We start from the raw sequence: 24,790 nt of genomic DNA, 5'->3' as shown, positions 1-24,790 counted from the left end.
GGCCCTCACACACACATACACGTCCTGCCAGTTACCGAGGAAGCTGCAGATCATTATGAGACCATCAGTTTTGACCCTGACATTGAATCACGCATTTTCCATAGGATTTTCTGGGAGAAAGTACTAGGGGGAGAAAACAAATAGTTTCCACTTTTAAAAGAGCCCAGAAAGATAATCCTACCTTTCCCAGGATTTGGAGGAAAAAGACTTCCAAACTCCTGCTGCTTTGGCTTTAATGTGTGGGGCCCTGACATGCCTCCAGCCTGGGTGACCTGGAATCGTGATTTCCCATTGGTGAACACTTGTCTCCTGGGGCTCAGGGCGGGCAGGTGGATGGGGCTCTCAGCCATGTTGCTCTGAGGAACCATCCCTCCTCCTGAGGGCATCTTGAGATGGAGACTGTTAGCCAGGCTTCCAATAGCAGGGCTCGGTGTGCTGCCACAGGACGGGGGGCCAGGAGTCCCCGAATGGGCTCGGATGGGAGGAATGTGTTGGCCACTGACCATCCCAGGCCCCTGTGGGGTTCCTGATGTCCGCTGGAGATTCATGCTGCATGACCTTCCATTCATTCTGAAAAACCCTGTGGCCAGGATGGTCAAATATCCAATAGCACTAATGACTCCTTTCAGGCAAAGTCCAATAAGTTATCCATGGTGTGGGTTATTAGCCTGTTTAAAAAAATAAATGCAGGCATTTTTAAAAGTAAAATGGAAAACAAGTCACAGTGAGTTTTCAACCTGTGTAGTATTCATCTCAGGAAGAAAAGAAGCACTCTTAGCAAAATGGCCTTTTCATATAGAGCTAGGTCAGCAAATACATGGTTCATTGGCAGGCACTCTCCCCTCCTGCTTTCATGGTAGACGTGATTATGGATCACTGCATTGTATTGTTTGCCACTGAGCCCTTCTCAATACAGTGCTCTTGGCAACTACAACCAACTTACTGGTGCCAGCTTGCAAAATGAAACTTATTTTGCTCCCTAGAGGATCTGTCCATACTAGTTCACTTTTGCTACAGTGAGTCTTAGGAAACCAAACTGAATTACCTTCATGAGCTGTGAGACCAATGCTTCAAAGGTTCCAACAAACAAATGGCAGATTCAACCTCTAAAAGAGATTCTGAGGACATTAAACCATCTCTGATTTTCACTCTAAGAGCAAATTTTTCAGTCCCTAGATTCACAAAAGATAATATAATATAGGTCTGGGACTCTTGCAAAGGCTTCATATGTCCACATATCCAAATATTCATAGCAGCATTAGAATCTTGGTTCCATACTGATTCTGAATTATGGGCATGGAAATAGAATCAACATCACAATACTCTCACGTCCTGTTAAGATCCTAGAAAAGGAAAAGGCTGTGAAAAAAACTGCTTTATGAAAAATATAAAGAAAGAACAGCCCTTCTAAAGGTATGTTAACCATGCACCACAGATGCCAAATTGACCATAGTTACATGAAGCTTCCATCTGCAACCTCACCAAGTAGCAGAGGAGAAAAAGTACTGGATAGTCAACGAGGTGACTAAGTGCCACTTCTCCTAGTGAATGACAAACACAGTCGCAATCTGTATTCTTTGATACAGACATGACAATCATGGAAAGAAGCCAAAGTTGAACAAACAGAGGAAATACAGACTGAGTGGAAAGCAATAGCACCCAGATGTCCTCAATTGGATGGTTTCTCTTTTTTTCTATATGACCCATTCAATGTCTTAGACAAATTATTTCCAACGCAACTCCCAAATGAATGACTCCATCAATCATCAAGGACAAGACATCACAAAGGGCAAACTTTTTTGTAAAGAGTATTTTTTTTTCTTTTATCATTTCTGAAAATCAAAAATATTTAATTTTCAAGCCAAGCACTCGCTGTGCCTTTTGCAAAGTTGACTAGATGTGCCCGTATGTTGAAGCACTTAAAAATTTACTAACAATATAAAATTTGGAACGTTTTTTTCATCTTTACCAATTTTCTATTTTATTAAGAATTCTATCATTGTGTCAAATTTAATACTGCCATGCCATCTAGTCCTCAGAAGCACACGTAGGTTTTGTTCCTGCCCTTCCCTTCCCTATAGGTCGCAAGAATAGACAAATAAATCCAGGTTTACCCAAACCTGTATCATTTAAGTTTCTTTATGGAATAATAAGAAATGAACCCTGGTATCAGACTGGTTATAAGATTTTTTTTACATTGGAAAAATTCTAATGCCTTTTCTGCTGTGTCAATTTAGAAGAACTCGACTATATTACCAGTTGATCTGTTGATTTACTGGTTGATTATGGTAAGAATCATTTAATGTCTCTGTGTTTTGCCACATTATAATGCCCATCTATTCTCTACTCAGTGATAAAATAGTGTTTTCTGAGCGCTCTGAACCCTACAGAAGAAAGCACTTATTCAGTACTGACCAAAAAAAAAAGAAGGCAAAAATAAATATGTTGTATTGGCAATTTGTTGAAAATGAGGAATTATCCAACATGACTGGAAATGTGAGTCACTAAGACCATGGTGCAAGTGACAAGTGTCTGCAAATTTGCAGGCTGTGCCCATTTCCAAGTTTTTAAAAATGAGGGACTCGCTTTTGGCAGCAAGATCATATACAAGCAGGAATTATCATCAAAAATCTGGATAAAAACACATAAGTAGGTACTTAGCATTAGACTAGATCATTAATGTGGTAAGTTGGTGAGAAGGAAAAATAATTAAAACACTGAGAACTTAATTATCAGACACTCATACCTGCCTGACAGACTGGATATTTTATTTTTATTTTTTATATAAACCATACTCATGTATTAAATAGCTTTAGGTTGAAAATAAAAACAACAACAAAACTGTACTTAAATATTATTACTAAAAAAGCAACAGCCGGAAAGTAAAACGATTAATGCCATAATAGAAAAACCAATAGGTCGAAGGCATGTGAGCTGAGAAAAAGCAACCTCAAGACAAAGATAAAATAAATTGTATGTAAAATTATGCCTAATAATTCAGTTTTCACATTAATCATGCCAACAAATTTGTCAAGCATTAGATACCAGAATTTAAACATCAATTTTGTCTATTCGTATAATATTTTATATACTTTTTAGCTAGGTCATATGATCATGTATAATTCTAAGTATACATGGCAACAAAAAAGGAATAAATTGCTAACTTTTAAGAACGACATCCTCATTGAGTCAGAGTGAAAAGAGAACTCAATTAGAAGTCAGGACACCTGAGTTCTGCCGCCGGCCAATCATTTATAAGTTCTCTGCACTTCCAGTTTTCATCCATAAAATGAAGAAGTTGGTGATAATCAACAGTCGCTTGAAATTCTGGGCTTTCGCATAATTAAGATAAGGAAGACTATCAAAAATACCCATTTACTATGATCAAGTATAAATATGTAGATTTTATACCTGTGGCACTTAAATCAAGGAAATTGGGTAGACGTGGAAGCAAAAACAGGAATCTCTACCCACTCCATTAAAGCAAGAGCTCATAGGAGGCTCTCATGCCAGCAATGTGCTGAAAGACGATACTTACCTTAAAAAATGATTATTAGGATTAAATTTTCCTACACTTTGTCAAAAAGTAAAATCACAACTAATCAGTATCAAAACCTAACTGGGAGGATTCCACTGGAAGAGCCTCTTTCTATTTAAACACTTAAGTTCTCCAGTATTACCTTCTTCTCTGCCCTCCATCCAACGACTCTACCCTACCCTGCCGTATCAACAGAAGAAAAAAAAAATAAAAAGAAGAAGCAAAAGCAAGGAACATCCAGAAGTACAAATTTAGAGTACTTAAGATCTGACATAGTAATACATTTAGATTTCTAATACTCCATTGGTTCAAACAATAAAAATATTCATTCTGCTCTATGAGTCAACATGGGTTAATAAATCGTTCCTTTTGACCACTTTCAAACTCTTAAAAAAACCCTCCTGTAAGTCAGGTCAGGAAGGAAATTACTTAACTCCTAAGGAAACTAAGGCACAAAACCATTTCACTAATTTTCTGGAAAACCTATGACTTTAATCAAAATACAAAAATCATGATTCTACCTTCTCCCCAAGGCTCAGGTACTGTTTCTCATGGATTAAAAGATTAAACAAATGAAATGCAATGTTAACTCATCCATTCAAGAAAATTCCAAAAGCACGAGCTCTATAACGCCTGTTTACAGCCAAAAGCCCTTTCTGAGTAAATATCATTAATAAACTCATCTAGAGTCATAATTCATCTGATGAGCCAGTTAATTATTAATTTTCATACATCATTTCATTTCCTTAGGCTACATTTAGCCTTTGTTACATTTTCCATTCCTTATGCCACAAGCATGTCTTACCCTGCATAGAAAACCTGATAATGAGGCACAAAATTCTGGTCAGCAAACAAACCGTTCCTGAGCTGGCTTCTTGTATGTACTATGTCTAAGCCACCTAAAATAGAGTTTTTATTGATTCTTTTATTTTTTCCCCTTTGGGTTAATGAACGTATAATTTCATTAACATTGCCTTTTTACCATCAATGGCTTGATCATTAATAGGCCCATGCTATTCCCAGGGGCTTCTCTAGTTACAGCTTTTGTAGCCAGAAGAATATAGAAATGAAAAGCCTATTGACAGGTAATATAAGTTATTCTCATGCACGGCTGCAGTGTGAAGCACAGCTTGCAATGCAATCAAGGACAGATAGAGCTGAATGTTCTTAGATCCCGGGAGTTCATTTTAATAAGCAGAATGTACCTTGTCCTAACACAGGTGACTGACTCCTCAGAAAAGATTGTATAAACAAAAACCAATCGTGTAAGTCATTTTATTGGCAACAATATAAACACAGCTATATTAGATGTCACCAATAAATCAAAATTATTCTTGTCTGCAATTTTAACAAGAGGAAAGTGCAAACAGGAGCCTGTGAAGCTGGAGGATATTATAGAGGAAATGCATTGGATATGTACAATATCTTTCCTCTAAATTGAAATTTTTATGATAAAGTAACCCACAACAAAGTACAGCTGATCGTATCTGTGGTTTCATAACTTTATTCAGTACACTGACAGATTCACAGACTTTAAAATAGAAGTTACATAGAAACAGGGCTGGGATAATTCCATATTATTGGGATGGGAGCAGAAACTTAGGGAGGTTACACCTGGTAACCAGTATATATAGACCATATAGGCATTCGGACATTCCCAAGGTCTAATGTTGGTAAGTCTAAAACTATTAACATACTTATTTTGAATACTAAGATGTACAGATATTATTCAAGCAATATAATCACCCATAAGATGAAATCAAAAGGAGAAATTACTCTTCCTAAAGGCGGTTTACTCTGAGTTATACCACTTAGAAACATGAAGACAAATTAGTGTCCTGTTCAGAGACTCAGGACTATTCTTCCAAAGACCACTCAGAAAAGATAATACGCATAATGAACATCATGGACTCCATCTAATAGAATCCCTGACTGTTTTACCTGTGGATTCCAACCTTTCCTTACGGTAGCTATCTAATTAGAGATATACACATTTTAACTTTGTTTTAATTTTTATATTTCATACAATTTTCTGAAACATGAAAATAATCTTCTGTAAATTTATAGAATATGGTATCTGGCAGCGCCCTTTTAAATATAAATTAGTGGCTATAATATTCAAAATATGGGTAGCAAATATAGACAGAACACAGAGGAAAAGAAGGGAAGATGGGGGAAGGGGAACAGGAAGAAGAAGTGGGGGAGGTAGAGGGGAGAAAAAGGGAAGAAAGTCGGGGAAAAAGGGAATGACCAAATCCAATGCAGGAATGTATTCCCTAGTTAGTCAATCCTAACTTAAAAATCAGAAGCAGCATTGAGAACCTTGTATTCAATGCTAGTGATTACAGAATTCTAGAAGAAACTCAGAACCTTCAGGAAAATACTGCTGGAGGGCAATATTAAAAGTTCAATAACCTCTCTTAGAATCTACTTTCCACACTTCAGTGCATCTATACAACTCTCATATTCCCCAAGCTTACTAAATGTCACTACTTTTAGTAGTAATTACCTACAAGTATTTCATTTACTTTGCCTCAGTCATTAACTCATCAATGAGTACAGAAAGTTCTAGAAAACTGTGACCCTACAGGAAATGGCAAGGGAGAAGGGAATAATTAAGAGATTTCCTTGGTGAGCTGTAAGAAATCACACAAAATGAGAATGACTTGGGACCTAACAGAATTTTGAGACAAACATAGATTCCTTGGCCCAAGTTGAATATGGGCCATAAGATCCATGTTTAACAAAGTACTCTTTCTAAAGCAGCGTTTTTCAAACTAGTTGCAATCCATTGGTGGGCCCTAAAATCAATTATTTAATGGTGAAAAAAATTTTTAATGAAGTAGAACCAACTAGAATAAAATACAAGCTATCAATGGGCATCAAATGTATTTATGGTCAAGTATTGTTTTATTTCAATTATTTGTGGGTGTACATGACTGCATACATACCACATGTTCTGGATAAGATGGAAAATGTATGGTGGGTTACAGTCAAAAAAAGCCACTGTTATAAAAGCATTTGGACTATCTGCCTGCCCAGGTACCTATCAAGAACAGCTACAGATACAGACGGAGTTGAACAGCCAAAGTAAAACAAATACCAAAATATAGCTGTAATGAAGATCTAAGTGTTTGACATTTTTAGCTTTCTGAAAAATAAGGATTAAATAATACAAAGGTACACTACTACTACTGTTATCTTTCACTTTGCCTTTTACTTAGTATACATCAATTGATCAGTTGTGCTCCATAAATATCACTTAATCAACCAAATAACAGAATCAAGATCAAAATGACACTTTTCGATCTCCTCCCATGCAGAGGGTAGGTGACCTTCCCTGGAATAAAACTTCGCTGTTACAATGCTAAAGGGGGAAAAGTTTAAATTAACACACACTGCCTTTGAGAACTGAGTTTTTCAAAATGTGTTCTTAATATGAGTTAACCATCAGATCCTATGAAGAGGAATTTGAAATGGAAAAATGAACACATTCCCTATGATGTCACTGCTGAATTAATTACCTGAATTGCAGAGTGAACACCACATGGCCATGGTTTGAGACACAAAGGCTTCTTCAGAAATGTAAAAGAAAAGTAACTAGCTGGAGATTTTTTTTTTTAATCTAGCCTCACACAAGGAGATACATAGGTAATAAAATATGGCAAATGAAAAGCATATTGTCACTTAGTTTGCATAAATAATTACTCAGCCCATTTGAATAGCTATTTGCAAAGCTAAAAATGACATTCTTTTCAGAGGGGTAATAAACATCTACCTATGGAAGATTCTAGAAACAAAGTGAATTTATCACTCATTAAACCAAATATTCAAGTGTAACAATGTGTCTCTGTCAGATATGTAACTGAGTGATTTCTTTCCTTCAGTGTAATTAGTTACTGTTTAAAAGTGACCAATGTAACTATTTTTAGCTGATGGTAGACAGAAGTTTTATACAAGTTAAATAATGTTCAGTGACATCACTGCAGAAGTATGAACATCCACAACAATGACTAGGCCCTTAACCAACATGACAACATATTTATTAAAAAAAAAAAAAAAAAACCCTACATGAATGACTCAGTCAAGTTACAGACAGAAATGGAATCTATTGGTCATGCTGAAAAGGTTGGGAAAACATTAATCCATTTCTTCACACACAAGAATAACAAGAATTCATACATAGCCCTGGCATCTGGTTAGTTTTTTGTGATAGAATTCTGCAAACCTAGAAATGAAACTTCATAGATGTGGCTCAGAATTTCAGGAATAACTGATACTCAGAAAGTTTGATCTGTTTAACAAAGAGCCTGGGACAGGGTCTGATCTGATCCTGTAACCATATCTGCCCATCTGCAGTTCAGCAAGACTTACTGAACCTGAAGAAATGTACAGTTGTTCCCGTCCTTGGCCTTGAAGAGATCACATCACACAAGAACCGCCCCACCAGCTTTCTTCATTTCAAGTCTACTCTCAACTACTTAGAGCCTCCATGATTCCAGTTTTACAGACAAATTCCGTTCCCAAAGTGGAATATGGTTGGATCCTTGTTTCTACTCATCCTATAAATTGCCTTAGAGACCACCTGGGTGGTCCTTCGCCTCCTCCCTTCTTTTGTTCTTTTTTCCTAAATCCAGATCCTATTCAACCTCCATGCCCACCCCAAATACCTACCTTAGGCCTTCCCTGATCCTCTCTTAATCTATGTCTCTGATCTGTAAAAAATGGTGAGAATTACACTATTGTACCTCGTTCATATCATTACAGAATATCAAATGAGATAAATGTTAATTATTTTACTATACATCCCTCTCTTTTAACATTCATAACTTTCTCCATTGCCTTATAGTAGTTATTTGTCTGTGTTCCATCTTCCTGTCTAAACTCTAATTTCATTAAGTTTGGGGGCTACGTATGATTTATCTTTGAATGTTCCCCAGCCCTTCTATATACATAGATTATTTTATATTATAGCTATATATGTATTTATATTTTTCACACTACATGCATCATCCATGTATTTTTTCATACATTTATATATTCACATGTATTTATAATTTTTTACTACACTGTTCATTTATATTGAAAAAGATGATAAAAATAAAATATGTAATTATATATTTATATCCTATGTTTACCATTTATTGCCTGAATAAATACAGTATAAGTGAAGTAGGGCCACACAACCATGAATCCCACACTCTGTGTCTTGTGGAACCAATTAAATTATAGTTGCATGGTTCCTAGTCTATGCCTCCTAATCTATTCCTTTCTCTATTAGGAAAAAGTGACATAAAAACTCTATTCCAGTCTTCTGAGCAGGCACATTATTCTTGCCTTTATCTTGGCATACTCATGAACAGTGAAAAATCCTAGCTAAAAGCCACAAAACAAATAGTCATTTCAGTACTAAGACCAGGCACTTCTTTTGTTGTGGAGGTTGTCAGTCCTAACAGAGGGCCTGCCAAATGCATTTTGGGTTGTCATGGTAGAGGTTGCTCCTCAGCATTCCCCTTGCTCACCCTAAGCTGACTTCACACTATACATTTCACTCGTGTATGTTCAGTCTCCCTAATCAGACCATCATTAGGGCAGAAAATAGGGCTTCTGTGTCATTAGTGTCCAAATTACCTGACCTACTAAAGGTTGTTATGTCAGAGAAAGAAGCCAGATCCAAGAGTACATACTGAATTATTCCAATTACATAAGGTATTTTAAAAACAGGCAAAATTAATATATATGTTCGAAGTCAAGGCAGGGTTGACTCTGGGGGAATGTAGTGACTGGAAGGAAATAATAAAGACATTTCTGGGTGTTGGTAAATGTTCTATTTCTTGATCCAGATGCTAGTTATATAGTTGTGTTCAGCTTGTGAAAATTCATCAAGCTTAAGATATGTGCACCCTTCCGTATTGATATTTTATCTCAATAAAAAAATTGGGGTTTTGTGTCAACTCTGTCTGAAGTAAATGGGAAACTAGGAAAATGTAGAACTTGGGCCTCTTTTAATCAAACTTCACGTTAGTTTCATTTTAAAGATTTTGTTATGTCTCATTCTCCAGGAATGAGTAAAGTACGTTTTTATTGCACCGATTTCCTATGTGCCATTTACTTTATTTTATTTTATTTTCAGTCCTGATTGAGTCTATGAGGCAACCAAACCTAGGAAAAAGTTACAGTTAAGTCTTGTATTTCAACCTTCTTTGTAATATCCTCTATAGAATATAATTACAGAAACACAGAAAAGGACTTCGCCAGGGAAGAGAATGTGCATGGGGTGCCACTTCCCGAATTATCTCCTTCAAGAAGGACTTCTTCTATATTATGAAATAATTACAAATTAACATGCCAACTCCAGAGATCAATAACTACAATATGAGAGGGACAACAGTAGAAAGTATGTCCTCAGATTTAATTTACTAGCAGAAAAGAATACTCAGAGGGAAAAAAGTCTGAGAACACTGAGCTCTATTCTAAAATGATGGAAAGACCACTTTCTGCCATATGAACGAAGGCAGGGCTAGTACAAAATATTAATTTGCTGTTATTTAACCTCCCTGCCCTGATTAGGTTGGCCCAATAGGAATTTCACCCAATAGGTGGACCCTGGAGTCCATCCAAAAAAGAAGTTGCTTTTCCTATCTAGAATAATGATCACTTCCTCCCAAGCAACCCAACTGACCCCATGTATTCAATCTCTGACAAACCAATTACTATTAAGAAACTTGAAGGGAATCAGGGGTCAGAGAAAAGATGCTCTCTCAAAACCGGCCTAAGGTGAACCAATGAGAGAGGGAGTTATAGTAGCAATTAGATTTAACTATTCATACTGAAGGATTGCTGAGTTCTCTGAGCAACAAAGGAAAGGAATTCAACTACCAGTAAGGAAAGGCACTTAGAAAGTAATTGGAAAAGAAACGCTTACTAGTCTTCCTTTCAAAGGTAGTGTTAGGGGTTTTAGGGCTACTCTAGCAACTAGTGAAAACATACAACTGTAATGCATTTAAAGGTGATCCTTAAACTTCCACGTGTTCCCAATTACACAAATCACACACTCCTCCTGTCTCTAAATGGCTTCAAACTTTCCCCCAACAACCTTCATTGCACCCTTTTTCTGCAAACCCTTGCAGGTTGCACCTGTTTCACACATCACCACTGGAAGCAAACTTGGCGGAAGAAGAGAAGGAATGGGGAGATTTAAACTAACACAAATCAATTTTATACCAAAAAAAAAAGTTTCTCGGTTTAGTGCAAAACGGGAGGCCTAGTGGAGAACGCGGTAGAGGGCGAACAGGCAGAGGGGGAAACAGACGTCTGGCTAACTCCCAAGGCAGAAATCATGACTCATCAAGGTTTTCAGTAGGGACAGAAGGAGACTGCATTTCTCTTGAGTTCACCTTCTTCAGGCCAATAAATGCTCTCTGAATTGAGACTGGCAACTTGAGTGTTTGTCCTGTGTCTGTGACAACTGGCTGTGTGGCCTTGGGCAAAACCCTTGAAAGTCTCTGTTGCTCGGTTTTCTCATCCACAGGTGATCGCCAAGGAAGGCCCTGTCTAGCTTTAACAGTCTATATTTGAGATTTCCCCTTCTCATAACCCAAAGGGAATTGGCCCACTGGGGGGAGCTGCAGAACATCCCTCTTCTCAAACTCTAGGGCCCACGGGCCCAAACTCTGGGAGATGCTGATGTTCTGGAAGTAGGTAGGGAGAGAGTACAAAAGGGGGGACACAATTGCAGAGTCCAGTCCCGCGATTCCGGAAGTACCCTCCACACCCTGCCCCGGGTTTAGAAGCTCCAGGGATGAGGGCCGAGCTGATGCCGGGGAAGCCTAAAAGGGGATGAGGAATACAGAGCAGAGGGCCGGGGCCTCTGCCAGGGGCAGGGCTGGACAGATCCGGAGAGGTGCTGAGGACCCGCAGGGGTGGCAGAGGCGCGTGGGACAGGGCAGGAGGAAGGCAACCCCTGTCTGTTCCTGACCCTCCCAGCTTGGCCCGCAGGGGTCCGAGACCCGCGTCCCCTAGGTTCTCTGGCGCGGGGCGAGGGGCGTGTCCCGGAACGCGGCTGGGGCCGCGCTGCTAAGACCGGGTCACTCCCTGGCCGCCTGGGCCCCTAACCCTCAGCGCCGTCTGCTTACAAGCTCAGGAAGACAAAACAAACTAGTGCTGGCTTCCTGTTGTGCAACCCAGTCCTGAGTAAGTCGGGGCCGAAAGGGCGCCACCGCTGGGAAGCCCAAGCAGCGGGGACCCGCGGGCTCCAGAGTCCGAATCCAGAGGGAGTCGCGGCCCCACTCGCCGCTCACGGGAACGGAGCGCACGACCACCGCGCCGCACCCGCCGTGTGGGCCTGGACCCCTCCCCGAGCTATTGTCCTAACCCTCAGGTATCCTTCACTTCTCGCCTCCCAGATATCCGCCCAAGGTGAGGGCATGACCCGTGAAGCCAGAAACGACCTTTCCCAAAGTTTCTCCCTCCAGGTACCTAATTGAATCATCCATAGGATGACAAATCCGTCAGGGCCAAGTTTTCCAGACACTTGGGTGACTTCCTCATCCCTGAGGTGACTTGTCAGCTCCTGTGAGTAACTTGGAAGTATCGCTCCAGGCAAGGTGTGTGTGTCTAGGAAGGAGCCGGCTGCTCACTCACGCTTTCCAGAGAGCTGCCCGGCAGACTTCAAAATACACACGGGGTCATTTATAGGGACGGGAGACGTGAGCAGGACAAAGTCCCTGAAACTGAGACATTTTCCAAACAGTGCTGACATTTTGTCGGGCCGCATAAAAAGGTAAACTCTAGGTGACGAACTCGGTGGGGAGGATGAGCGTCTGAATGTGTCTGCGCATTTAGCGGCGTGGGAGGTTATAGTTACAGACCTGAGGATGCGGGTCACGGACTCATCCCCCCGCGACGAGATAATGTACCCCCGACCCAAGGATCTCCTGGAGCAATGGGGACATCGGCTGCAGAGTAACACAAGCACAGGAAACAGCCTTCGTGGAGCTCCACAAACACGTGGAACTGGAAGACAACTAGAGCCCCGTGTGCGCGCGAGAGACCTCACGTCAACCCATCAGTTCCCACTTCGAGATTCCCTTCGGTGAGGACTCATGGTGTCGTGCACGACCATACCCATGCGTCCTGTAACTTGCCCTGATTCCGTAGCCCTCTGCCCCATGCAATTTAAAAGAAAAACCAAAAACTCTTCCTAATTAAAGAAACTTTAAAACCTTGTTGATCTCCTTTCCGTCCTCCTCTACACAGGGCGCTCTGAGGCAACTGACAAGAACACAGCCTGATTCCTAATTGAGGGTCGCTATCTACCTCAGTAAGTAAGTATCTTTTAGAGACTCTGCGGGTGGGGGTGCGGGTATCCTTAAACCCGCGAGAACACCACCGGCTCAGCATGGAAAACCATTTCTAATCCCTAGTTTGTGTCTCTGAGTGTTAACTCCCCCACATTCTCAAGCACCCTGTTTCTTCCCCGTCTCTCGCCTGCCAGCAAAGTTCCTATGGCATCCACTTACCAGGTAACCGGGATTTCCACAACAAAGCCGGCGTGCGGGTCCTTTCCCCTGGCCAGCCTGGGCGAGTGACAGCGGGCGGCCAGCGCTGGCGAGGAGAAACGGGGCTCCAGCCCTTCAGCGCGCTCCACGGGTTCTGCCTCCTTCGGAAATGAAAACTCCCATCCAAGCCCGGGGACAGAGCGCGGAAACCCGGCCCAAGTGCCGTGTGTGCGCGCGCCTGTACGAGGGGAGCAGCGGCAGGGGGAGGAGGAGGCAGAAGGGGGTTGGCTGGACCCTCGGCATCAGCTCATTCTCTCCCCCATACGCACACACATGCAAATAATGTTTTAAAAAGTTGAGTTTCGACTTTGTGCCTCGCTTGTCCTGCTCATCTTCGCCCTAGGCCGGGGGATGTGCCTGGGGGGGCGCAGCCCGGGAGGCTGGCTAATTGCTTTCGGCGGGTTCCGTCGGTGAAGCGGTGAAGCGCTGGTGAGAGCCTGGACGACTTAGGGCGGCGCGGGGAGGGGCTGCGCTGGTGCCCGTGTGCGCCGCGCTCTGGGCTGCCCCGGCTGCGCTGTGTGGACGCGGCCGGCCGCAGGGCGAGGGGAAGGAGGGAGGGAGGGAGGAGGCCGAGCGAGGAGTGTGGATGTTAGTGTGGCTGCGAGGGCCGGCCTGCAGCCAGCTGCTTCCTGAGTGTGAGCGCCGGAGGGGGAGGGGGAGGGGTGGGGGCGGGCTCGCTGGTCACTAGGCTGGCCAATTCGAAGGCCGAGCTTGCGTCTCCCTCTCGACGTGTTAACACACACACTCCTAACCGTGCGCCAAGGAGTCGAGGAACTCCAGAACCGGATAACAGCAGGGAGACACTTTGCCTTCTTCATGGGCCTTAGTTGTTAAACTGGCTTTTTTCTTTAACATGAAAAAGCCTCAGCCTTTAGACAGGATTTGATGTCAAATCGTAAAGAACAAAGCAAAAAAAAAAAAAAAGAAAGAAAGAAAGAAAGAAAACGAAAAAACAGTAGTAAGATGGGAAAAGTAAAAACTAAGAAGTGAAAAATGGCAAAAGGGTCTTTCTTTCTACTATGCAGGATTGGATGCACATAACTTCGAAAATGGATAGGTGACGCACAGAGGATGCCCCTGGTATCTTTTTAATGTCAAGTATAGACCAAGGAGAGAGGAAGGTAAAGAAAGTGTTGCAAGGGTATAAAACACAGACTGCTAGGAATGGAGGCACATTACCTGCATATGTTGCATCTATTTGGTGGCACTTTCTCCCAAAGAATTCAATATCCTTAGCTTCACACCCCACCTAATCTGTGACCCCAACCCTTCTGCTTAGTTTGATCAGAGTCCTGAAGGAATTAACCAACTGAGAGGTTCCCCACATGTATTGCCCCAGATGCACAGACTTCCATCTCTGGAATCAATGTATGTAAAGCACACAATACCCTCATAAGGCCTTTCTGCAATACGAGAATATTATTCACCCTTATGAATGAAATGAATCAGGGTATCTCAAGACAATTAGAATTTCACCAGTCCTTACATTCTATTCTAGGGCTCTTAGACCAATAAAAACTAGCATTCAGGTAGTAGATGCTATGATCAAAATAGAAGCCCTCAAGTACACAAATGATTCACCCCAGAAAACCAAACCAAAAAGACTGTTGACAATTTTCACTTATCTTATTTCAGAAGGAATATTACTAGAGTCAATATCGTTACATGATATTGACACCCCGCAAAAAGGCCAATTTTCACAGTACTTCTTATGTCTTGTTTCGAGCTGCTTTTCTAGATTCCCATTAGGGAAAGTTATTATTTTCCCTTTCTTAAAGACACAAACTCATCAGAATATTAGTCACCAGAACATCTGTCAGCAAAAGTGGAGGGAGAGAACTAATAAGTGCGGAGGATAATATCATTCTGTCAATTTTCCAGTTTTCCCTCTGTTCTTCGTCTCCTTTTGAATGCAAGTATCCAAGCCCAAGATGGCAATCGATGGGTTCAACCACACAGAAGAAAATACTCATAAAATGAACCATGCTGCAACATCACAAAAACAAAGAAACCAAGTGGTAGAAGTTGCCATGACTATTCCATTGTGGCTAGTTATTGCAACATGCCTGACATTCACATAAAAACTCGTCCTCATTAACTCCAGCCTTCAGGAGCAGAGCAAGATGTGAACTCTGAGCCTTCAATGCATCACGAGAAATTCTCTTCATTCACACTCTTGTGCTGTATGGACTGTTCTCCTGGAACAAGACAAGGCTGGATGGAGGCTACAAAAAAACCTTTCCAATGTCCCTCAGCTATCACTTTAAATACAATGGTTTTGATGCATGAAATGATATCTTGGGAGCTTACAGAAGCTTCCAAAACTTCCCACTTAACGGGAATAGTTTAGCTGGAAGAGAAAAATATAGTGCTACTCCCTTCTTTAATCAATGGCTCATGGAAATAAAACACTGGGAAAGTTATTAGTCATCAACCTGGAGATCCCCAAAACTCTCTCCACTTATAAGAGCCCAAGGGTGGGAATGTCATTTTTCACTTAGGTAGGATTTTCATGAGACTGTAACATTCCTAAGACATTTACCACTAAATAGGTACCGTGCTTTAGTTGATTGTTTTCTTTTTTTTCTTTTTTGGCCAGGAATGTAGATCTGCAATGTCCTTACATTCCATGGGATATAGTAAACATGCAGCGCTCCCAATACAACCCTGGAATGAGTCAGTATAAGATCTGCACCAATTCTGGACTGAATTGGTCAACACGGGTGGGGGAGGGGAGAGTAATTAAAGACAGTGGGAAAGGAAATCGTGTAGCACGGCAATGACACTCTCCCTTCCCCATGAGCTCTCCATCGTGCTTAGGAATCATGTCCTAGCAACCTTTCAGACACATAGGTGGGAACTGCAACCCACTGGTATCTTCCCTCCCTGGAGTCATTAGTTGTATGCATCTCAACTGCTGACTCAGAGTGGCTGATTCAGCCGACAGGGCCCTGTTGCCAGCTCAAGTCCAGTTCTCATTCATTTGAGAAATATTCAGTGAGGACCTACTCCGTCTCAGGCTTGGGGGTAAAGGAATTAACACTCATAGGCATTGTACGTGGGAGGATGTTACAAAAAAGAATTTTGCTCGATTTCTGGTATATAGCAAACCCTCATCTGCTTCTCAAAGTGTCTCAATCGTATGAGATGGCTACTGGTAGTCTCTCATTTAGAAGAAAGAAAGCTGAAGCTCAGTAAACAGCTAAAGAGAGGGAGAGGCAGAGCTAGATTTGCCAGTCTAGAAGCCCCAAGTTCTTTCAACACTGCTACCCTACAAAATAACTCTGCATGCTCTTTGAATGTGTGCAAAGTACACTGGACATGTATAAAGTGTGCAAAGTACACTGGACATGTATAAAGTGCAAGGCGTCTTATGATCAATGTCAGATAAGCACAACTGACTGGGGAGGAGACAGGAATAATTTTCTACAATAGGATATGGAATAACTTGACTGCCTGAGCTGGACTTCAAAGAATAGGTAGAAAATTGAAACGCAAAGAGACCCTTCCAAGTGGAGGAACCGACCTCAAAAAGGGCACAAAAGGCATTGAACCTGTGTATCTGCTTACACAAAGCTAGAGGACAAAATAAGAACATTCACAATCTCGGAGCTATAGCCGTGGGACACAGTGGACTCCCAGAGGGAACATCCTAACAGCAAACTTTCAGAACTGTTATTTGTGTCTGAGTGATCTGACAGCAAAGTATTTACAAACTTGCAAAGAACTATGATCAGATTCTTACTCCTGTAAAGTGTCTATAGAGAGAAAAACGTTTTAACCCCAGATTGCAGATAAATTGAGCTAACAGCACCAGTGATAGTATGCCTAGCTGTTAAAACACACACACACACACACACACACACACACACACACACACACACACACGGGAGCGGCAAGAGTCCAGTTATGTAGAAATGCAGTGGAAAAACTCAGTGTTTGCCAACTTAAAGAGGGGAACTAGATGTGTAAGATGGAAAATCTCCATTTTACCTTCCTGAGCGAGTAGTACAACTAGTGGAATGTTATCAGTGCTTGACACGAATAAAACTTTTAAGTTGATCTTTCTACTAATTTTGCCACTAGTACAGTCAGCCCAGACTCTCCTGCTTCCACACCAGTGGTGCAATTTTTAAAATTATTATTGATAGCCATTATATTCATAGCATCATACCTCTTTTCCTTTCTAAGGTCAAACTGTACATCAGAGTCTAAAGTGCAAAAAGTGAAATCTTTTACTACATACAATGTCTCTACATGTTTTTTGACTGATAAATATTTCTTCTATTTTATACAAACCCGACTGAGATGCATCTAATATTATACAAAGGCTTATTTGATATTTCTTGACATATTACTAAGGTATATGTACAGAAACTTTACCAAAATAAAAATAAATTCATAATATACACAATATTCCACAGGTCATCAGTTTCCTACTCCTTTACCACTTAGCATTCAAACTGGCCACCTCTATATGGTGTTGTAAAATTAATTACCTGATCGTGATGCTTCGTACTCAGAACTGCCTTTTCTATAAGTACCTTCAAATGCCCCAAATTTACATTTCTTCACAAGCCTTTCATGGCCAAGCAACAGTGCTGGGCACTAGTAAGTAATACCAATTCAATAAATAAATGAATGAATGAATGAATGAATGAATGAATGGTTTCCCCATTTTCAGAAACTGTGAATAGCACTAAGTATTGTCTTTGGGTATATATGTAATTACTTCAATACTCCAAAAAGTCTAAACACCTGTCTCTTTCTGTGGCCCCCAGCTCTTCATTATAAACTGAAGGTGAAAATATCACTTCCTATTTCTTGGGGAAGAACATTCACAGTCTCTGTGCAATACTTAGAGTTAGGTGGGTGAGCCTCCCCCTCCACTGCCCCATGATTCTTCCCTATCTGACACCCCACTACCCCCTTCACACCACCGCAAACCAGGTCATTTTGCATCGCACCTTGAATTCTACCCAAAAGAGAGAAAAATATGTACTAAATAATGGGGGGCGGGAAAGGAGGGAAATATGGAATGAGGGTGCAGAGAGGAAGATGAAATTTTTTTATAGAGAGGAAATGAGGAAGGCAGGACAGCATTAGGACACCATTGGGATAACTGAGAACAACAAGTTTTGGGTAGAATTAAGCTCTGAAAAAAAGTGATTCAATAGCTTTTCAGATTCCTCTCCAACTCATCTCAAATTCTAAGTATACCTTCAAGGAGTATGAATATGAATACATTTGGAAATTTTCTACAATTCCTAAATCTCCATGATGCTAAAGCACTCAGGGGATTTTCATATGTATAAACACTTCTATCCCCTTTTAATCCTATAGAGCAGAGACAAGTGTAATTTTATTGTCCATTGGACAAATGACCAATTGCCCCCAAATTAGACCTGTCCTGGATAAAAGTGTTGGTTCCGTTCAGGCTGGGGACACTATTCCAAGTTCATTATCTGTATTACCTCACTTAACTCTCACAAAATCTCAATGGGGTAAGATCTAGCACAACTTCCATTTTACAGATGAGAAAACAGAGGCAGAGAAAAGAGGAATATCTTCCCAGGGTCACCCAGCTTGTGGGGGCATGGCCAGGCTTCAAACAGAAACAGTCTCCCACTTTAACCATTACTCTATTATTCTTACAGGGCAAGGAGCCCTGCTTCCATTGGACATTTATTTATTCTGTCATTCACTCAGACACGATGGTGTGTTGAAAGGAGGGTGGATTTTGGAATCAGAAAACCTAGAAATCCTATACTGGAAGATCTTGGGCTGGTTCCTGAACCACTGGGGACCTCAGTTCCATTACCTGAGTTATTGCAAAGATTGAATGGAAATTGCAATACTGGCTAGCGCACATGTCCAACCAGGGGCTTCCTCTATTGATAAGAAACACAGCCCAAGAACTTCAATGGAAATTAACCCCAGCCCCAGCTCCGGTAATGGGCTTGATGAATGTGAGAGAAATCCCCCTCCACTGGTCAAACTAAATGGCTCATATATCCAGCCCTAAGCCAATCAGTGCACAGCATTCTCCTGGCCACAGGTATTGTTTCAATGATTAGTGTGTGACCCAGTTTGAACCAATGAGATGTTCTCATGAGAGAATTCTTTGGTGGCTTCTGAGGAAAGAAGATTCTCTTTCTAGGGAGCCACTAGAAAGGTGGCCTTTCCTCTCCTGTGTGTTGTGAAGAAACAGAAGTGAAACTGTTTTCCTCTCAGCCTGCAGAGGAAGCCGACACTTAGCAAAGGACAGCATGGAGAAGGTTGTAGACAACAGGGGCCAGAGCCCTGATGGAACCATACCTGATCTCCATCCAACCTCTGAATATTTTTCATTTGTGGAGTAGATCCCTTTATTTTTTAAACAAATAGCTGACAAGTTATATAAGTACTTAAGGCATTCAAAGCACCATGGAGAGTACAAAGATTAGCAAGACAAATTTAAAGGGGCTCACCACATAATAAATACTTAAATCATTTTTCTGACATCATTTTAGCCTGGTTATTTTTTTAAATTAAGTTATGGTTCATGCTCTTTTCAAGATCCTCCTACCATTTGGTCAGTATAATATTAAGCAAGAGACATTCCAGTTCCCCAGTAATTACACAATGCCCTCTTTCAAACCAGCTGGTCAACCTTTTGGGGGTCAGATAGAGTAGCTTATCCATTTGGTTGTCAGACAACTGCCTTGAAAAGCCAGGCTATTTCTACATGTCCTCAGTTACTGGTTAACAAATGTAGCCACAGAACTCAGCACCTAATAGGAAATATATGCCTTCCCAGATTCCTATTGAAATTGGACTTTATCTCATTCCCAGATAAAACAGAGTCAAGATTTTCCTGGAATGATAGATTTCCCTGGAATCAGGATTTTCAGAAATAAAAAAGATTTGCATAGACGTGCCTTCCCAGGCATCTCTGAGTCCCACTCATTTTTCTTGTTGTTACTGCTGTTACTAATCCTACCTTCGAAATTTCATTGCAGCCTGGAACACCCCATCCCCCACCCCCATGTCTCCTGTCTTCTGTTTCATAACCAAATGTCATTTAAAACTCAGTTATAGATACCACTTGGGGCTGTTGGCGTAAGAGGCAGGGGCAGATAGTCCTTAGATTCTAGATTGAATTTAGAGCACAGCAGTTAGACAGCTTGAACTTGATAATAATGATGTTATCTCAGCAGGTTGCATAGGTCAGAAATGTTCCCCCTGCCACTGTTTTCTTTTTACTTCCAGCAAGAAGTGGACATTAAGGAGAAAGTGAGGGTGGCAAGTTATAAGCCATATGCTTAAGACACAGTTTAATTACAGCAATAATAATTTCAGCTCACATTTATTTGGAGTTTAGTTATGTGTGAGGAGCTGAGCAAAGTACTTGAGATTCTTGATCTCATTTAATCCTTACAGGTATCAGCTGAAGAAGTGGTAGGGGTGGGACTAGAACCCACTCTCCATGGCTCCAGGGCACATGCTCTTAGCTGTACCACTGGACCACCCCCACAGAGTACGGCTCATTGTAAGACATTTTGATGAGCTATGTGCTAAACATAATTATATGTAAAATTTAAGAAAATATACTGCATAAATGATACATGTAATGGCCTATTCTATGACACATTACCAAGTGATGCTGAACTACTATCGTCTCTCAAAACCTACTTTGAACACTCTTCAAAGTCCCCAAGCCTTTGCATCGGCTGTTCTGTCTATCTGGAATGACATTTACTGTCCATTTCTCCTCCTACTCTGTGAGGCTTTCTGTTATAAGGAGAATAATGCCCGCACCCCATAAGTGTCCATATCGTCATAATCCCTCAAACCGGGGAATATGTTAGATTACATGAGCAAAAGGAATTAAGATACAGATGGAACTGAGGTTGCTAATAAAATGACCTTAAAATAGGGAGATTGTCTTGGATTATCAGGTGAGCCCAATGGAATCACAAGTATCCTTAAAAGTGGAAGAGGAAGGCAGAAGAAGAGAGGCAGAGAAAGCAATGTGACGCCCATGAAAGCAGGACCAGGCAGAGGCTATCTTGATGATTTTGAAGATGGAGGAACAGCCCACGAGCCAAGGAATGTGGACAGTCTTTAGAAGCTAGAAAAGATGATGAAACAGATTCTCCCCTAGAACCTCCAGAAAGGAATGCAGTCCTCCTGATACCTTGATCTGAGCCTAGTGAGACCCAGGTCAGACTTCTATCTTATTGTACTGCAAGATATGAATTTGGGTTATTGAAGCCACTATGTTGAAGGTAATTTGTTATAGCAGCAATAGAAAACCAACATACCTTCCCAGCTCTTCTCTCTCCTCTCTCCGCTCACCCCTGAAGCCAGGTACCACATGCTCTAGGTCCCCAGAGAATACAGTCTTTACCAGGATTTAACACTAATTATACTATTTGGGAACCACATCTGTACCTTACTTCCCTCAGGAGCACTATGAATGGGCCTCAAGATGGATCTGAGAGCCTCAGCTCTGCCTCTGTCACTTTCTGCTGGGAGGAGGGTAACTGTTAAGTGAAATGACGAAAATGCTGGAAGGAAGAGGTCAGGCAGCAGGAGCAGGTACGTAGGAAGGAAGAGGGTACAGGGGTTCACAGAGGAGATGAGAAAGACACAAAGGAAAGAAAGGGACAACGAGGTCAGAGAAAAGGAGAAAAAAGAAGGGGAGACCAGAAACCTGATGGTAGGAGAGAAGAGGGAAAGAGAGAAGAAAGTGGAGGGACCTGATTCTCTTCTCCCTCATCCGCCACCTGACCACCCTCTCCTCTCTGCTTCCTGAGCTCCAGCCCACTCTCAGGATCCAGTTCTCCTGTCTCCTCCCCACAGTGGTTCTCATGCTGGCTGCCCTTTAGAACACCTGGTGAAGCTCTTCACACAGCTGGCCAGGCCTCAGCACCAGGGCTTCTGATTTCATTAGCCTGGATGCGGTCTGGGCATTGGAACTTTTGTTTTCTTTTCTTCTTTCTTTCTTTCTTCTTTTTTTTGTTATTTTCCAGAGGACTGTGATGGGCAGCCAGGGTGAAGAACCACTATCACAGAACCCTCTCAGATCTTTCAGCTCACCCAGAACAGGTCCCGCCTTCAAACTCAGAGCCCTGGTCTGTGTCCCACACTTGGCATGCATCTCCCCAAGCTGGAGAAGCTGTACTGAGACGATTTAAGGACGCAGACCCTGCAGCTAAACTGCTGGGTTCAGTCCTGGCTGAGCAACCCTGGCAAGTCCCTTAACCTCTCTGTGCCTGTTTCTCCATGTGGAGAACAGGAATGAATATAGCAATAGTAATAGAGTGTTGTTTTGAAGACTAAATGAGTTAATACTTTTGAAGCACTTAGAAGAGTGTCCACCACACCAAATGCATGAACTAAGCATTTGTTAGATAAAATCGACTTGTGTCCATCTCCTCCGTTACTCTATCTTGCCGTGCTATATGACCTTTCTGTGTATCCGACCCTCCCCGCCACCACTCCACCGTTGACAATTGCTCTCTCAAATTATATTTGATATAATTCCCACTATACCAAAGCCATTGCTCTCTGCACAACAGACACTCAAAATCTATCAAGGAAGAAAACAAAATCAGGAAACAATTAAAAAAAACATGTAATCTGGTCACTAAAATCAAGAACTGGCTACAAGTTAATCATTTTTTTAACAGTCGTTTATATAATTCACACTTATCCCTGGAACTTCTCCCTGACTAGCAAGGCCGACAGAAAGGGGGCACAACGCATGTGTTTGAAGGGGAGCAGAAGTAAAAGGAAACTCAGTGGTGTAGGACAGAGTCCTGAAGTGGGTACTGAAACCAGGGCAATTCTGATTCTCTAACTGAGGTTCGGAAGGATCGGGAAGTAGACTGAGAAAGAAGAAGGGTGGAGGTAATGGAAAATACCCAGGTAAGGGGAATGAAAGGCTGTGGAAAACAAACTTTGCTACTTCATAATTGTGCCTAAGGCTGGCCCAGTCTAGATTTCTATTTGGATGGCTGATTTGCATACACACTCAAATACATTTTAACTCTGAAAGTAAACGTTCCATATGTGTTTTATTTACTTTCTTTTCTTTTTTATCTTTACCAGTTGGCCGATTTTTTTTTCTTCACATTACATCAGGAGACCCTCATTGCAATAAGCTACTCAGCTTGGGGATGGTGGAATAACTATGAAAAAGACATTTGAGACAAAATGTAAAACTTTATATTAGGGTACAGTAACATTTACAAGGCACAAATTTGGCGGCCAAAAGATTTCTCTCGAAGGTATGAAAAAATGTCTGTGCTCTATTTTCAAAGAAACCAAATAAGACATGGTCCCTGAATCACTGTCTGAATGCAAACAGCATTTGGCTTTGATCTGAGTTGTTGAAAACTATGACCAATTTATCCTGCAGTGCCAAACCATCAGAGAATGTTTTTAAGTCTGGATTTCCATATCGGGATTCAGCTACACACTTTTTCTCTTCATTTCACATTACATAGGGCCAACCCAAAATAGAACTTCCAACAATGTATGGAGTTGGGATGATGATTTCAATTTCAAATTACTGGCCTAAAGTATTAAAGCTCTTTCCTATAGACATACTCTGGTGACCTGGGAAAAAAATATAAAAAAACATAATTGAACATTAAATGGGATTATTTGATGTGAACCCTCTTCTCTACTGTATTAATAATGACCTCATAGGCAGGCTCAGCCAGTTTCCAGTTGAATAAGTGATAAGGAAAATCTCAGAAACTCATTTTTCTAGTGTTTGTGCCCCAACGAATCCGCCCTGGGCAATGCCTGCTGCCAGCCTTCCCCCTGCCATCAACCTGGTCCAAGAAGAGTCATTGGTGATTTTCTCAATTTTATTTGCAAATTTAAACGCCAAATCTACCCATATGGGGGGAGGAAGCACATCGGCCATCTTCCAAACATGTGGGACATACCAAGAACCTCCTGTAATGAGTCAATAACCTAGGATTACCCGCCTCTGGGTCTTGGTGGGGTTTTTTTTTTTTTTTTTTTTAACGCCAAGAGGATTTGATCAGCACATTAAGTCTCCAACGCACTTTCCACTCTGCCAACTTCCCTCTGAAATAAGTAAATGAGGGTGGTGATACTAATGTTTTATACATCTTCTCTATGTTTTAGGGTATCCAAATCACCTGAAGATAGGTCCTTGTCTAAAATCAAGCTGGAGCTACAGATTCGGACTCATTCTGCATTCTGGGGACACCTTTGAGTTTATCCTATACAGACAGGGTTTAGAGGAATAGGAGGGCAGCTGGCAGTTTCTAAGGATGGAGGCCGCAGAAGTACCAAATCTTAACGCTAGAAATGTCCTTACGGGAGTTCTGAATTCCAAGGGGTCTATGGATAGAAGTATTTACCTCTTGTAATCCCATGTCTTTTATTTTAGGTACTTTATTCTGAGAAGAGGTCCCTAAGCTCCCTCAGATTCCCAGAGGGGTTCATAGCACCCCTGGTTTCTGACCCCCACAATTCTCCACTCCAGACTTCTTCTGAAGCTGTCTACGTCCAGTGCATACACCCTCCACACCAAATCCACTCCAAACCTAACTACCAGGCCTCCTCTGATGTCCCCTCCCTGCTCTCCCTGACACCAAGCCCCATGGCCCTGACCCTCCTGCATCCAGCCTTTCCAAACACCTCTGCTCTTTTGACTTGCCTC

The 24,790-nt window shown here is 41.5% G+C and overlaps 1 protein-coding gene and 1 long non-coding RNA gene across 6 annotated transcripts in view; one reads left to right on the top strand and one right to left on the bottom strand.

The window, feature by feature from the left end:
* The window catches only part of GLIS3 (GLIS family zinc finger 3), a 425,390-nt gene extending 411,695 nt beyond the window's left edge, over positions 1–13,695 (bottom strand). The window contains exons 1-2 of one of the 5 annotated variants that reach the window (XM_033123979.1): positions 13,060–13,695; positions 182–668 (exon numbers count right to left, since the gene is read on the bottom strand). In XM_033123979.1, coding sequence (XP_032979870.1) covers positions 182–569 — 388 coding nt within the window. In that variant the 5' untranslated portion in view covers positions 570–668; positions 13,060–13,695. Of the gene's footprint in view, positions 1–181; positions 669–1,045; positions 1,067–13,059 lie in introns of those variants that run through there. The other 4 variants (XM_033123981.1, XM_033123982.1, XM_033123984.1 and 1 more) reach the window with 4 other exon arrangements.
* On the top strand, positions 11,825–15,300 carry LOC117032439 (uncharacterized). Its single transcript, XR_004424730.1, has 3 exons — positions 11,825–12,632; positions 12,797–12,864; positions 14,980–15,300. It is a non-coding gene; the product is annotated as an uncharacterized LOC117032439 (long non-coding RNA).
* Positions 15,301–24,790: the final 9,490 nt, after the last annotated feature.

This window comes from Rhinolophus ferrumequinum, chromosome 12, assembly GCF_004115265.2.
Source record: "Rhinolophus ferrumequinum isolate MPI-CBG mRhiFer1 chromosome 12, mRhiFer1_v1.p, whole genome shotgun sequence".
Lineage (NCBI taxonomy): Eukaryota > Metazoa > Chordata > Mammalia > Chiroptera > Rhinolophidae > Rhinolophus > Rhinolophus ferrumequinum.
Note: the sequence above shows the minus strand (reverse complement) of the source record. Positions and strands in the feature narration are given on the sequence as shown.